Source organism: Zosterops lateralis, assembly GCF_965231275.1.
Source record: "Zosterops lateralis genome assembly, chromosome: 7".
Classification (NCBI taxonomy): Eukaryota; Metazoa; Chordata; class Aves; order Passeriformes; family Zosteropidae; genus Zosterops; species Zosterops lateralis.
In genome coordinates, this window is record NC_139767.1 from 22,741,321 (window position 1) to 22,754,958 (window position 13,638).

General features: G+C 60.3%; 1 protein-coding gene across 1 annotated transcript in view; it reads right to left on the reverse strand.

The window, feature by feature from the left end:
* The window catches only part of SPEG (striated muscle enriched protein kinase), a gene marked incomplete at its 5' end in the record, with an annotated part of 38,582 nt that extends 26,240 nt beyond the window's left edge, over positions 1–12,342 (reverse strand). Inside the window, 3 exons of the mRNA XM_083865114.1 lie at positions 283–317; positions 1,379–1,418; positions 11,934–12,342. Coding sequence (XP_083721240.1) covers positions 283–317; positions 1,379–1,418; positions 11,934–12,342 — 484 coding nt within the window. The remainder of the gene's footprint in view (positions 1–282; positions 318–1,378; positions 1,419–11,933) is intronic.
* Between the last annotated feature and the right edge of the window lie 1,296 nt (positions 12,343–13,638).

Consider the following 13,638-nt stretch of genomic DNA (forward strand, 5'->3'; position numbering starts at 1 on the left):
CTCCAGGGCAGGAGGCATGACTGCGACCTGCAGGGACAAGCTGCTAGTAGGGGAAGGCAGGACTAGGAGTGGGAAAGTCCAGCAGGGCAAGGGCAGGCAGGAACAGTGTTAGATGATGGGAGGAAAGGAGGCAGTGCCAGCAGTGAGGACGCAGCTGGCAGAGGCGGCACAGGGACAAAAAAGTAGGGCAAGGGGACAGTGGACGTGACAGAGCAGGATGGCAGGCTGGGGCACAGGGTCCACTATGGGGACAGAGATGGCATTGGTAATGGGTATTCCTACCGTAGCTTTGTTTCCTGCAGGAGCGGAAAACTTCGCTTCCATAGGGGCAGCAAGAGAGAGAGAGACATCAACACCCGGTTATCGGCCCGGCCTGCGGAGACGCGGGGGGCAGCAGGGGGTCCCTTGTCCCCAGCACTTCCCCACCATGTCTCCACTCTGCACCACATTCACTGCACACCACTCCAGTGGTGCACACAGACCCTCTCCTTGCACACATCATCCCACCTGTGCACAGCACCATTCCCTCCCCACGCCACAGCCACATCCTGGCCAGCAGGACAGCCAGCCCTATCCCTGGAGCTGCTGGCCTCACCACTGCAGTATCCACACATCCCTCTGTGCTCTGCAGTGCATCTCAGCCTGAGACTGGACCTTCCCAGCCTGTGCCCCAGCTGGGCGCATGGACACATGTCCATGTGCACACAGGCTCCCCCTGGCATGTACAAGTCCATTCTCTGCCTCACCAGTGCAAGTGCTGTACAATACAGCTGTGCTCCACAGCACACCTGTGGTTGATAAAGCCAAAATCCTCAGGGCAGGGCATCACTAAGAGCTGCCCCCCACTGTCAGGATGTGGCAAGGCCATTTCAGTATCACCCTAATGTCCCATTCCAGGAAAGCTAGTGCCATGTTGCCGGGGAAGGACTGACATTCCTCCTTGTCACTGCCCAAGCCCTCACAAGCTGCAGCAACAATCCCTGCAGTGAGGAACATGTCCTCAGCCCCACTACTGCTCCTCTCCATAGCTCTTAAGGTGTGTGGGGGGCCACACTACTTCCCCCCACTCCAACCACCCCTCTGCAGCCCAGCACATGACCAGCTGCTGCCTGCACTGCTAGTGCATCAGATTCCCAAACCTGGCCACAACTGTCTGGCAGCCCTTGAGCAAGCAGAGCTGCAGGGCCAGGAGCAGACCAGATGCATGGAGGACACTGTGAGTTCCTAGTTGGGTTGACTGGGACCCTATTTTGTGGCTGGCAAGAGGCAATCCAGCCCTGCCCAGCCTCTGCTCGCTGCCCCTTGTAGCATGGTGGTGGACCCCACCCCAGCACACTTGGGGCGGTAGGGGGAGTCGGGTCCTGGTAACTCAACGCACCATGCGTGAAGCGCCCGAAGCGCCGCGAGTGGCCGGTCTTCTGCAAAGGAAAAGAGAACAGAGCGTTACCCATGGCATGGCAGTGTGTACCTGCCACGCACGCACGCCACTGCCACGCCACGCCTTGCACACACACACCTCCCATCCCAGCACAGCGCCTCTCTCACCCACAACTGCTCACACACACTCTGGCATGACATGCGTCGTACCACTGACGCCCTCCCACTGGCAGGGTACACCTGGCGCCGCTCACATGCACCCTCGCTGCACACCCACGGGTACCCAGAGGCACACGCCCCCACGCACACACAGAGATGGATGGGTGTAGGTGGGCACGTGTAGCGCATGCCCGGCCACACACTCTCGCACACACCTGTGCGCATGCGTGCACGCACACACAGAGTCCCCTTGGTGATGGCACTGTGCACCCCCAGCCCTGTGTTGCAGCCCAAGCCCAGGAGTGACAGTCCTGGGCATCCCAGATGCCCCAGAACTACTGCCTGCAGCTGGTATAGCCTGCAGCGAAGTCTTTGCCTGGGCTGCTGCCCAAGTGCTCTGCAGCCCCTTCAAAGCCACCGAGCCAGCATGGGGATTTGGCTAGCAAAATGTCTTCCAGGCACTGGCCCAGACTCCACCATGGCCACCGTCCCAGCACAGGGACAGCATCCTCCATGCCCTGTAGAGGCCATGCCAGTTGAGAGAGAGGCTGCCTGGCAGCACGAGACTGGCCTGTTGGTGCGGGGTTGGAGGCATAGGGACTGTGTTCACCCATGCTGTCTGGGCAGGCAGGTGGGACCTGAGCATGGGGTGGAAGCACTAGGGGCTCCCTGCCAACTTGGCTGCCCTCTGCGCTGCAGCCCAGGGCTGGGCACTTGTGTGCCAGGGAAGGGACCAGCTGAGGGCAGCCTGTCTGCCAGACCTGGTCTGCACTGACGCCATATCCCAGGAAAGCAGAGGGACAGGGTGATCTCCAAGGCAGGCAGGAGTGGGAATGTGGAGTGCAGACAGGCGGGATTGCGCTGCCAGGATTGAGCATCCTTCCCAGCCAGTCTGGGTGACAGGGTCTCCCCAGGACACTGATGGCCCATGCCCTGTTTCCCCAGTGTGGAGCCCAGGGCTGGACACTCAATGGTCCTGAAGCTCTTCACCCGACCAGCCCCTCCTGCCCTGCCACCCCTCCAGCTCCCAAGCAGGTCACAGACAGCCAGACCCCAGGGACAACCAGCCACCAGGGACAGACAGCCAAGTGCGGAGAGCAGTTAGTTGCCCTTGAAGGGCAGCAGGCTCATTTCACAAGCCCCAGAGCTGCTGCCACTGCAGTGGCAGACCCCGCACATGGGCAGCACTCAGGGGTTCCCACCAACTCCCTGCCTGAATGCAGTGCCGGCCAGAGGGCAGTGGCTGCACGAGACACATTTGTATTCAGGCCGAGCCAGGCTTCACCTCCCCTTCTCGGCTGACTGTGCTGGTTCTGGCTGGCAGCCCGTCTTCCAGGCCAGGGAAAGATGAGTGATTAACTGCACCATCGGCGGATAATTCCCCCATTAAAAAATGAAAATGCAATTGAGTGCCATTATCGGGTACTCTTGTGGCTTCCCCAGGGACAGGCGCCATCGGCTCCCCATCAAATATGGTGATTGCACCCAGTGGGCCTGGGCTGGGCTCCATTGCCCAGAGCTACAGAGGGGCTGAGCCCCAACCCCTTCACCTCTCAACAGGTCCCTACAGGATCAGGGCACCCTGAGGGATCAGGGCATCTTGTAGGATCAGGGCATCCCACAGACTGGACCTGCCTCAAGCACAGCACCCACCTGCAGCCCACTAGGGAGCAAGTGCTGGGTGACGCAGGGTCAGCCCCAGGCCAGGAGATGGAAAGGGGGCAGGAGCAGCTCAGGGCTTGGTGTGGGGTCAGAGTCTGCATGAAGGGGACAGACAGAGAGTGGGGGTAATCCTTCCATGTGGGATTTCATTTGCATCTTGGGAAAAGGGGTGGAGGAGCCTCAGGAGCACACTCTGTGCCTACCCAGCCTGGAGTAGAGAGAAGAGCTGGCTGGGATCCACACCCAGCTTCAACCCTGCACTACAAGGCAGCTGGGTGAGACCTGGAGTTGTTTCCTTCCCCTGTGCCAGGCATGGATCCACCTGCCCAGGCTGGGGTCCTGTGCTGGCCCAGGCATGGGGCATCCCTCACCATGGCCCTGGTGCCAACGGGGAGTGAAGCATCTCCTGGGACCATGGAGCTTGCCACCACCTAGCACGTGGAGCCCAGCACCACATGGCACTGCTGGCTATTGTGTGAGACAGGCAGACAGGGAACAGGGATGGAATGAGGTGGGAAGAGAGTGAGTGACTTGCCTGGTGCAGAGAGACAGATACCATGGCTGTTCTGATACCCCTCCCGTGCTCACCCAGTAGTGCAGGACCCTGCCCTGCCACACAGGACTTGCTGCCCCCAAATGCAGATGGGGCAGCCAGGCTGTGCATACCACCCTGCCCCTGAGCCTTCTCTCCCTGGGGACCTGTGTCCCGTCGTGCATCTTTCACCCCTGGGAATGGACTGCGTGTGACAGCCCCTTCCCAGTCCCTTCTGGGCCACCAGGCAGAGCGACAGCAGGGAAGCTATGCGCCCGCGTTGTGCCCCAGGGAATTGGGGGCGGGGGGCTTCCTGGAAGTATGTTCCCCATCCTCCACCCCCCGCTGAGGCCAAGTGACGTCCTTGTTCCTTGCTCGGCAGCGGAGCGTGCGGCGGGCCCGCGAAGGAGCCTTGCCTGTGCCAGGCATGCTCCTGACGCGGAGGGGATGACGCATGCAAAGCCTCGCATCCAGCTCCGTGACCACCGGCAGAGGGGCTGGGGGGAGCCATGGAGCAGCCTCCATTTGCTGCCCCGACTCCAGAGGGCAGAGAGGAAAGACAGGAAAGAGAGAGGTGTGGGGAAAGCCCCGGCGGGGGTCCCAGCCCGGGTGTTGGCACGGGAGGTGCTGAGCCCCTGCCCTCTGCCCCTCCTGCCCGGGCTGGTGAGGCCAGGCGAGCTGCTGGCAGCTCTGCAAGCGGGGCTAAAGCTGGCGCTGTGCAAAGCCCTGGGGAGCCCCAGGGGGCAACGGAAGGGCTGGAGGGACACTCCCATCCCCATCCTTATTCGCATCCCCATTCCCGTCTCCATCAGCATCCATTCCCATCCCCAGCCGCTCTCGGCACTGCCCCCTTCTCCCGGCACCCGCCGGCACGGCAGCCTGGAGCCCTTACCTGGAAACGCTTCTTCACCCAGATCTTCTTCATGCTTCTGCAGAGCCCTGCTGGCCCGGTGACACGCACTCAGGCCCGGCAGGACGGCAGCCCGCTCCCGGCGGGGTCCCCGCTGTCAGCACGTCACGGCAGCAAGCGATGCTCCGAGCATCCTTCACCACCGACAGCCGGGAACGGCGGAGGGAGAGGAAGGGGCTCGCCAGGTTGGGCTCTCGGGAGGGCTGGAGCTGTGAGCATGAAGCATCACTGGAGTGCTCCTCCCTCCATCCTTCCCCCGCCTGCCTCCGCCTCCGCCTCCCCGCCAGCCCTGGCACACAGTGACAGCGGTGGAGGGACAGGCAGGGCACAGGTGGTGGGGGGCGAGGGCCACTGTCGTAGAGGGGAGGGAGGGGCGTGTCTGAGGCGGGTACGTGGTCTCTCCACCTCTGGCTATGTCTACACGGCAGCCAGGGATCCGAGCCTCCTGCCAGGCAGCACAGCTGTACCACTGTTCCCTCTCACCTGTCCATCCTGCCCCAGTGCCCAGGGCAGGGGTTGTGCTTCTCTCTTAGGGCACAGCCCCCCACTACAGCCCCCACATGCAGACCAACTGGGATAGCAACAACACAACACAGCAGTGCTCTGTGTGCTGTTCCCAAAGTGCTCCCAAACAGGGCAGCCCCAGTGCCACAGCTGCCACAACCCTGCACCCAGCAGCACATTTGCAGTGTGCCATGGCACTGCCCAGCCAAGACACAGGCTCACCATCACTCTGCCAGCCTCTGCTCAGCCCCCCACATCCTCCAGTCATCGGTTATGCAGAATGATCCCCTTGCCAAGGCACATGGACATGAACAGGAGCTAATATGGGCACAGTGCTTCACATCAATTTCCCTGGCAAACCAACAGCCTCCAGCCCCAGTGCTGGTGCCAAGGCAAACCTTGTACCCTGCTCCCCAGGTGTCTCAGGACCCACATGAGTTTGCAGGGCTGGACTGCTCAGTCCTGGTGTAGCATCCCTGCTTTGTAGCTGATGGGTGGACAAGCTTGACCTGAGAAGTTAAGTTGCTGTCCCTGTCTATGTGGCCTGACACACACAAGACCTCCCTTTTAGTTGGGATGAGGACCCACAGCAGAGCTCAGAGCAGGACACTGTGCCCAGGACCTAGCTGTGATGGACCTCCTAGGATGTGGACAGAAGTTGTGGGTGGGAGTCCCCAGTGAGGCTGGTCAGGGACATTAAGACCTATAAGTGCTCTCGGGGTGCTGGCACAAACCTGGCACACCTTTCCCAGCTGCCCATCCCAAGCCCTGCTGGTCTGTCCCAGTTTTCTGGGTGATGCTACAAATAAACCAGAGGGGCAGTCCCAGCCCCACAGCCTCAGCAGGTCCTGTCTTGCATGTCAGGCCCCACACAGCTCTTGGTGCCCCATAGCTCTTGATACCTTGCCTCATCAACTCACCAAGCCCTGCAGCATTCATCAGCCCCCTTTCCAGGCCCTTGGAGGGGCTGCCAAGGTCCTGGCCTCACCATCTGTTGGAGCTGCCCCTTCCCACTGCAGAGCATTCATGGGGGCACCGCTGGAGGCCTCCCCACCCAGCGCTTGTCCCCATGCTGCTCACCTCTCCCTCGGGGAGCCAGCTGCTCCACAAGGAGCTGCTCACAGGCATCACGCTCCCCATGACGCTTGGCAGCTCTGGTAGCTTTTCTTCTCTTCCTCTCCCAGCTCATAACTCCAAACGTGAGGCTTTTCATGGCTCCATAATAACTTGCAAATTACCCAGTACAAAAGGAGCTGTTTATACAACATTTCTGTCAGTCCCACAATTCGAGTGATGCTGCGGGGTTTCCGTGGAGACCCTGCACGTCAGACAAGTCCTACAAATGCTACAGCTGGCATTAAGGGAATCTCCAGTCAGAGACAGAGGTCTCTCCTGCCCTCCCCAGCCCTGGGTGGGGACAGAAATGGGTACCCTTCAGCCAGAGCTGAGTAAAGAGGTGAGCTGTGGGACTCATGTATGTCAGGGTACCTGCACCCAGGGCTTCTCTGCCAGGTACTGTCACCCTATCTGTGCATGCCTGTGGTCCTGCTGCAGCCCGTGCCTTCTTTTCACACTCAAATGGGATTAAAAGACTCATCAGGGATGCAGGGGAAGAAGCAACAAGGCTTGGACTTGTCACACAGTGGTGCCAGGGTGAGGGTGCTGTCACCAAAGCACCCACAAGGCCAGGGAGGACTATCTTCGTGCAGCCAAAACAGTCACTTGTATATCCTCCAACTATCCTACATCTGCTGCCCATTGGTCACAGCTCCTGGCTGGCTGGGCACACAGCTCTTCCCAGCAACTGTGACTCTGTGACTGTAGCCATCCCTCAGCAAAAGCTTCAGGAGTGACTCTGGGCTGTCCCAGAGATGCTGAACCACTGGGAATAGCTGGGTCACCTCCAAGAGGCCGTGCCTGTTGCAGGCACCAAAAGTCCTTTTCAGTGGCAGCAGCACCTGCAAAATCCCCCACCAGGACAAAGCTGCAGAAGGTGTCTCATGAGGAGAACCTGCAACTAGGGCTGCCCCCCTGCCCTGCCCCAGCCCAGGGGCAGCCCTGGCAATGCCCTGCTCCTCTGCAGGTCAGGGACCTAGGACAGAGAACGGTGGCCAGTGCAGGTGTGGCATGAACAAGAAGAAGACCTGGAGCAGGTGGCCCCTCTGCCACCCAGCTCCAGCTTTGCCTACTGGATACACATCAGCCCCAAACCAAGCAAAGCAGACAGCAAACACTTGCTCAAAATGCAGCATTAATTCCACTGTTCCAAGAACCACAGCCCTCCACACCTTGGTGGGCCTCCCGGCTGCTCTGCACAGATCCTGACCCGGTACCACAGCTCTGGCCTGGCACCAGCCCCTGCCCCTGGTCCCAGCCAGCAGCCCCCTTGCCTCAGCGCTTGAATAATTGATGGTGGTGTGTGCATGCGGCATCTCAAGTAGGAGGAGGTCTGGACATGAATCTTTCATGCGTTTGCACCTCTTGGAGATGCTGGGGATGGTCGGCAGGAGGTGGGGATGTGCCGGGAGCCTGGGTAGGTGGGGGCTTTCCATAGCTCTGTCCCCAGGAAAAATAAATACAGCAGCAGAATGTCCCTTGTGAGTGGGCAGGGCAGTGCCACAGCACCTTTCTGACCCTGTGGAGGAGCAGTGCTGTGCTGTCCCCCCTCTCCCAAGGGCTGGGACACCTCAGTGCCCTCTCCAGCTTCACCTCCCTTGCCTGCCACAAGAAGGATGCCTGAGCACACAGTGCTTGCTGCAGGTGGAGAACACAGGGATGCAAAACAGCAATGTGACCTTGACTCTAGGAGTCAGGACATGGCACAAGGCATTACATCCCTGCCCTGCCAAACTCCAGCATACCCCCTAGCTGGGAGTGAGGGGCTGCATGCTGTGGGGGAAAGCAGGCAAGAGTGCAGGCAGCAGGGTGGAGGCAACCAGCCCCTTCCCAGTGCTACCACCCCAGGGCACAAGCCTGCAACCTGGTGTCAGGAGGCAGGAAGGGCAATGGGAGTGATGGGGAGCCCTGGAAGGAGGAAGAGGCTGTTGTCCCCTCATGCAGTCCTGAATATTGGTGCTATATTTACTCAACTGCAGGCCTGGGTTTCGGCCTCTTGACTGTAACACAAGCCCTGCAGCCTGCCAGAATCCGAGGGGATGGCACATTCCTCAGCAAAAATAACCCTCCAGCAGCAGGCGAGAGGGCAGGGGTGGAGGTGACTGACTGGACAGCTGCACTCACCACCCCGCTCACTGGGAGCAGACGTCTCGCTCTGACAGACCCTGGGATGGGAATCTGGCACACAGGGCCAGCACACCAGCCCCCTGCCCAGGTGGATGGGGGCAGAGGTGGGAGCCACTCTGGGGCATTAAACATAGGCACGGTGCTGCAAATTATGGGACTAAAATTAGGCACCTGAAATAAATGGCCAGGGATGCTGAGCCACCAGGAACAGGATCAGCACAGCCATCCCCAGTGGGCCCCATTGCCATTGCCATGCACCATCAACTGAAAAATTATGCCACTGTTGCCACACTGTAACTCCTCACACAGGAAGGGTTCATGCAGGGCCATCACATACAGGAAGTTTCTGCCCCCTTTACTGCCCCCAAATCCAGGCAGGTACAGGCTGTTTCCTGGGCAGAGGAAAGGCTCCAAGATGGTTTGATTGCTGAGTGCAGGTGGAGGCGAATGGAGCAAGACCCCGCACTGGGAGCCGAAGATGGACACATCCAACCTTGAAAGGAGAGGCAGCCTGGGTGGGGAGGATCAGGCAGTGCTGGCACAGTGAATGAGGCCTGTGCTCTAAAAGGAGATTAGCTCAGATTCTTAAGAGGTGATTTCTGGTGATAATCCAGTTTACAAGGAAAAAATTCAGGAGATGCAGCTGAGAGGTGATAAAGGATTTAGCAAGTCTAGGAGCAATAGAGCTATGGTAGGGGCCAGAGCTGGCTGGAAGGATCTGGAGGTTCCCTTGGTGGACCTGGGAAGCCCCTGGACCAGCCTGGTGCTGGTATGAGAAGGGTCAATGCACTCCACCTGCACCTATGGAGCTGAGGCATTAGGGACAACCTGCAGCAGGGGAAGGGCAGCACAGTGGGGCATGGGGGGACAGCGGGGGACTGTGGGGATGGTGTGTCCCTGGTAGCCCCTGCACTTGGCTGCCTGGCCAGCCCCACGCATGCTCTCCCCACTCCCCACAGTGAGCACTGACGCACTCAGGGAACCTGGGAGAAGAGCAGGAGAAAATCATTAGTGGGGTGGAGCGACAGATTCAGGGCAGGAGATTAGAGGAGCTAAATCGGGCTTGTGTGAGCAAGGGGGACTGCTGAGCTGGTGCAGGAGGAGTTTCCTAGGCTGAGTACAGAGATGGGCAGCATGGACCCCCCCCCAGGCCACCAGCAGGGACCTGAGCCACCTTGGGGAGAGTTAGTGCTGGCCCCACAGAGATTTTCAGCCTGGCAGTGCACCAGAGAGAAAAGGGGCTCTGTGCCCACCAGAGATCACTACCCACCAGAGGCAGATGGAGCAAGGACACAACACCTCCATACACAGAGCACCGGGACCCCAAGCCCAGAGAAAGCTGATCTTTCTAATGAACCAAGGGCATTCCAGTACCTCTAGACACAGGAGCCTGGGATCCCAAGTCCAGAGAAAGATTTTATCATGCCTGGGGACCCTACACACATCCCTCTTGCCCTATAAAGGTCTGATTACCTAACTCACAGAGTGCCCCAGGTAACAAGGATGGGGTGTCCCTTCCCAGTACAAGGATGGCTGAGCTGTGAGTGGAAATTCCATGAGCCCTGGAGACCTGTCCAGCATCTGACAGGATGTGGCATTCTCTTGGCACTGCCACAGCACACCACAGAGACAGTTCTGTGCTGCCACAGTGACAAAGCCACACTGGGGGCTCCCCTGCTTCCCGCTCAACCCACTGTCCCAGAGCCTGCACGGCTCCAGAGGTGTCTCTGGCCCAGGGATGCCTTTTTGGGTGGCTGTTTGCTCAATGATGGTGCATCCATGGCCAAGAGCCTGCTGGGAGGAGTGCCCAAGGCAGGGTGACATTCACACTGCAGGTTAGGCAATCCTGGCTGCTCTGTCCCTCCCTCAGCTGCCCCAGAAAGGCGGTGGTGAGGGCTGGCGGCTGGGAATTTGGAGCAGGGAAGAGTGCGTCAGCACAACGGGAACGGGCACCTAGGGAAATCAGACTGTGCTGTGCTGCTGGGCAGCAGCAGTGGGGCCCAGACTGGTGTGGCCATGCAGAGGTGCAGCTGCACATCAGAGCATGAAAAGAGCGTGATCCCCCCTGCTGTCCACCCAGGATAGGCTGCCCCTCCCCCGGGACAGTGTATATCTCCCGTTCTGCACACACTTCACCCCACATCCAACTGCACCATGCCATGGTCCCCAAAGGCATGGTGTACAGTGACTCCACACAGACTCACTGCAGGGCAGAACCCCTGCTGCACAGTTCTCTGCTCCTCCTGCCACCCCACCAGGCTCCTGACCTGCACATAAACCTTCCTCTGTCCTCCAAACACCACTTCTCCAGACTCCTGGCTCAGTGCTCCCCATCAGCATTGTGAAGGCTCCTTCTGACCTGCCACAGTCATCCAGTCCCCTGCTTAAGGTGCAGCATCTCTAATGTGCCTCCTGTGCTGCAGAGTCCCAAGTACAGGTCCTCCCTGGAGCCTCAGGGCTCAATGTTGCTTCCCTTATTCTCCATCCTCATGCAGACAGCACATCTCACATCTCAGAGCAGCGCCTCCACTCTCCCCAACACTCAGGCCTTCAATGTCCTTGGGAGGCAGCATCCATCCTCCAGGAGGAAGAATTTGTTCACCAAAAGAGTTAAGTCTGTCAAGTACTGGAACAGAATGGCCAGGGAAGTGGTGGAGACACCATCCTTAGGAGTATTCAGAAAACATGTAAATGTGGCACTTAGGGACATGGTTTAACAGCAGACTTGGCAGTGCTGGCTTAAGGGTTGGACTGATGATCTTAAAGGCCTTTTCCAACATAAATAATTCTATGATTCTATGATTGCATGATTCCATGATGATGGGGCAGAGGGGGCTGAGCCTCAAACCTGCAGGACAAAGCCCACCCCTGCAAGGGCAGCAGTCCTCATGCACTCCCTCTCTGACTGCTACCTAGGGGTGATGGCGATGTACAGAGAGGCTGCTACAGGGATGAGCAAAGGCTTGTTAATTTGCCTTGACTAATTAACCACCAGGTCTCACTCACCGCAGAGCACAGGCTCCACCTACTTGTCAGCCCCACCTCTCACACGTTAGGCTCCTCCTCCTAACCCCATTGGTGTTCCAGTTCACGCAGCGTGTTTCCAATGCCTGGTAGAGCTGTTATGGTGAGCCTACGGGAGTTCTGCCGGCGGGCAGAACTGAGGACCGTGTTGGTGGCTCTGGTGGCACAGTACCATGTGCCAAATCCCCATCTCTCTCTCGCTCTTTCTCTCTCTCTCCTCCTGCCCCGAGCAGGGTTGGCATCACATGCTCGCACCACCTCTATGCCCAGTCCTGGCACCCAGCCTGGCCTGGCAGTGGGTACTGCAGCCACATGCTCGCTCCAGGCTGGAGAGCCGTCCCAGCGCTGCCGGCACCGGGCATCCCGGCCTGCAGCAGGGTAGGTACAGCAAAGCTCAGCAGCCCTGTCTGGCCCCAGGGCACGCACTGCAGCAAGAGCCTGCAAAGCGCTGCTGCCACCCTCGGCAAAGCCGTGCCAAGGTCTGTGCCCGCACGGCCGTGCTGGTGGCCACGTCACCCTTACCTTCCATGTCCATGATGGCCAACACTGCACTGGTCATGGCCTCTCCCTGCTCATTCTCAGCGACGCACGTGTACACACCGGCATCCTCCTTCTTGCTGTCCCGGATCCAGAGGGTGCCATACTCCTCCCCACCCTGGGCCAGCTGCTCCTCGTTTCGGTACCAGCGGAGGCTGGGCCGGGGGTTGCCCACCACCACCACTCGCAGCCGGATGTCGCAGCCGGTGCCGATCGCCGCATTCTTCAGTTTCCTCACAAAAGACGGCGCTGCCGGGCGAGCTGAGCCCTCCTGGGGCGGCCCCGGTTCTGCTGTGACCTTGGCGCGCTTCGGGGGGATGCCAGGGCTCGGCGGGGCTGCCCGGGGCTCCCCACCAGCCCTACCCGTGCCGCTGCGTCCCTGTGCCCGGTGCATGGTCTGCGGCTCCCCCGCCACCACCCGCGACCCCTGTCACCCCAAACCAGCGCGTTGTGCCCTTCTTCTCCCCCTGCCTGCAGTCTGGGGGTGCTGGGTGCCCGACTGGGGCGCTGGGGCGGTGGCGACCCCCCAGTCCAAATGCCGTCCGGTCCGGTGCCTCCCCCCACGGGCTGCAGCCCCAAAGGTCGCAGCACTGTGGGCAAGCGAGGGACTATATTTAGGCTGGGACTCGGGTTCCTGCTCGCCCAGCCGCCACTCACCAAGCGCCCGGTGCAGCGTGGCACTCACTCCCCGTGCTCTGCTGCAACCCCAAGCCCGCCCAGCGCCTCGGCACCTGCTCCTCGCCGGCCTGGGTGCGGGTCCCGCGGGTACTGCCCGCTCGCCGAGCCGTCCCCTTCCCCGTGCCGGGGCCGTGGCGTCCCCCCCCCTCACCCGTCCCGTCCCGTCCCGTCCCGCGCAGCCCCCGGCGCGCTGCGCTCCCTCTGCCCCCTCTCCTGAAGTGGCAGCTGCCTCTGATATGTCACATTCCTTGGCTGGGCTCCCCCTCTCTGCGCCTGCTGCCCCGTCCCTGCAGCCCAGCTCCACTTGCAAAGATAGAAAAGGGCCAGCACCTTTCCATATTAGCTGAGAGGCTCGGGGGGGACCCAGCCTTCCTCCCCCCGCTTCCCCTTCTCCGGCAGTGTCATTGGATCGGGGCAGAGAGAGACCCTGACGGCATGTGGAGGGAAAGGACACCGTCATGCTTCCTGCAACGCAAGACCCCGGGCAGGAGCCAGCCCTTCAGGGCCCCTTACCTCCGTTCCCAGCAGACAGCAGGGGTGGGGATCCAGCATCCCTGATCACCACAAATCCTCCCTGCCCAGAAGGCTGCAAACGCATCAAGACTCCATTTCTCCCACTGGGCCCCTGCCTCTGTCCTGGGCAGTGTGGCTCCTGTCCAGCCCTGCTGGAGCAGTTCGGCTTTGGGGCACCCTGTGGGAGCTGCCACACACCGGGCTCCAGGCCGTGAGCAGCCAGGGATGGTCTGTGCCAAATGCTGCCTGGCCATCCCTGGGCAAAGCAGGGCTTCCCCATCTCCTGGAGCCATGGCAAACCCTCGGCGCCTGGCCCCAGCCGCCCTCGCCAGGGGCTGTAAATCTGCGTGAGCAGGACGCCAGCGACACGACACGGTGCTGCCCAGCTGCAGGCCAGCCCCGATGGCTTTGGCACAGGCCACTGCCACCAGTCTAAGGGTGCCAGCATCGGTGGAGCATCACTAGAAAGGAGAAAATCCCAGGATTTCCCAACTTGGCT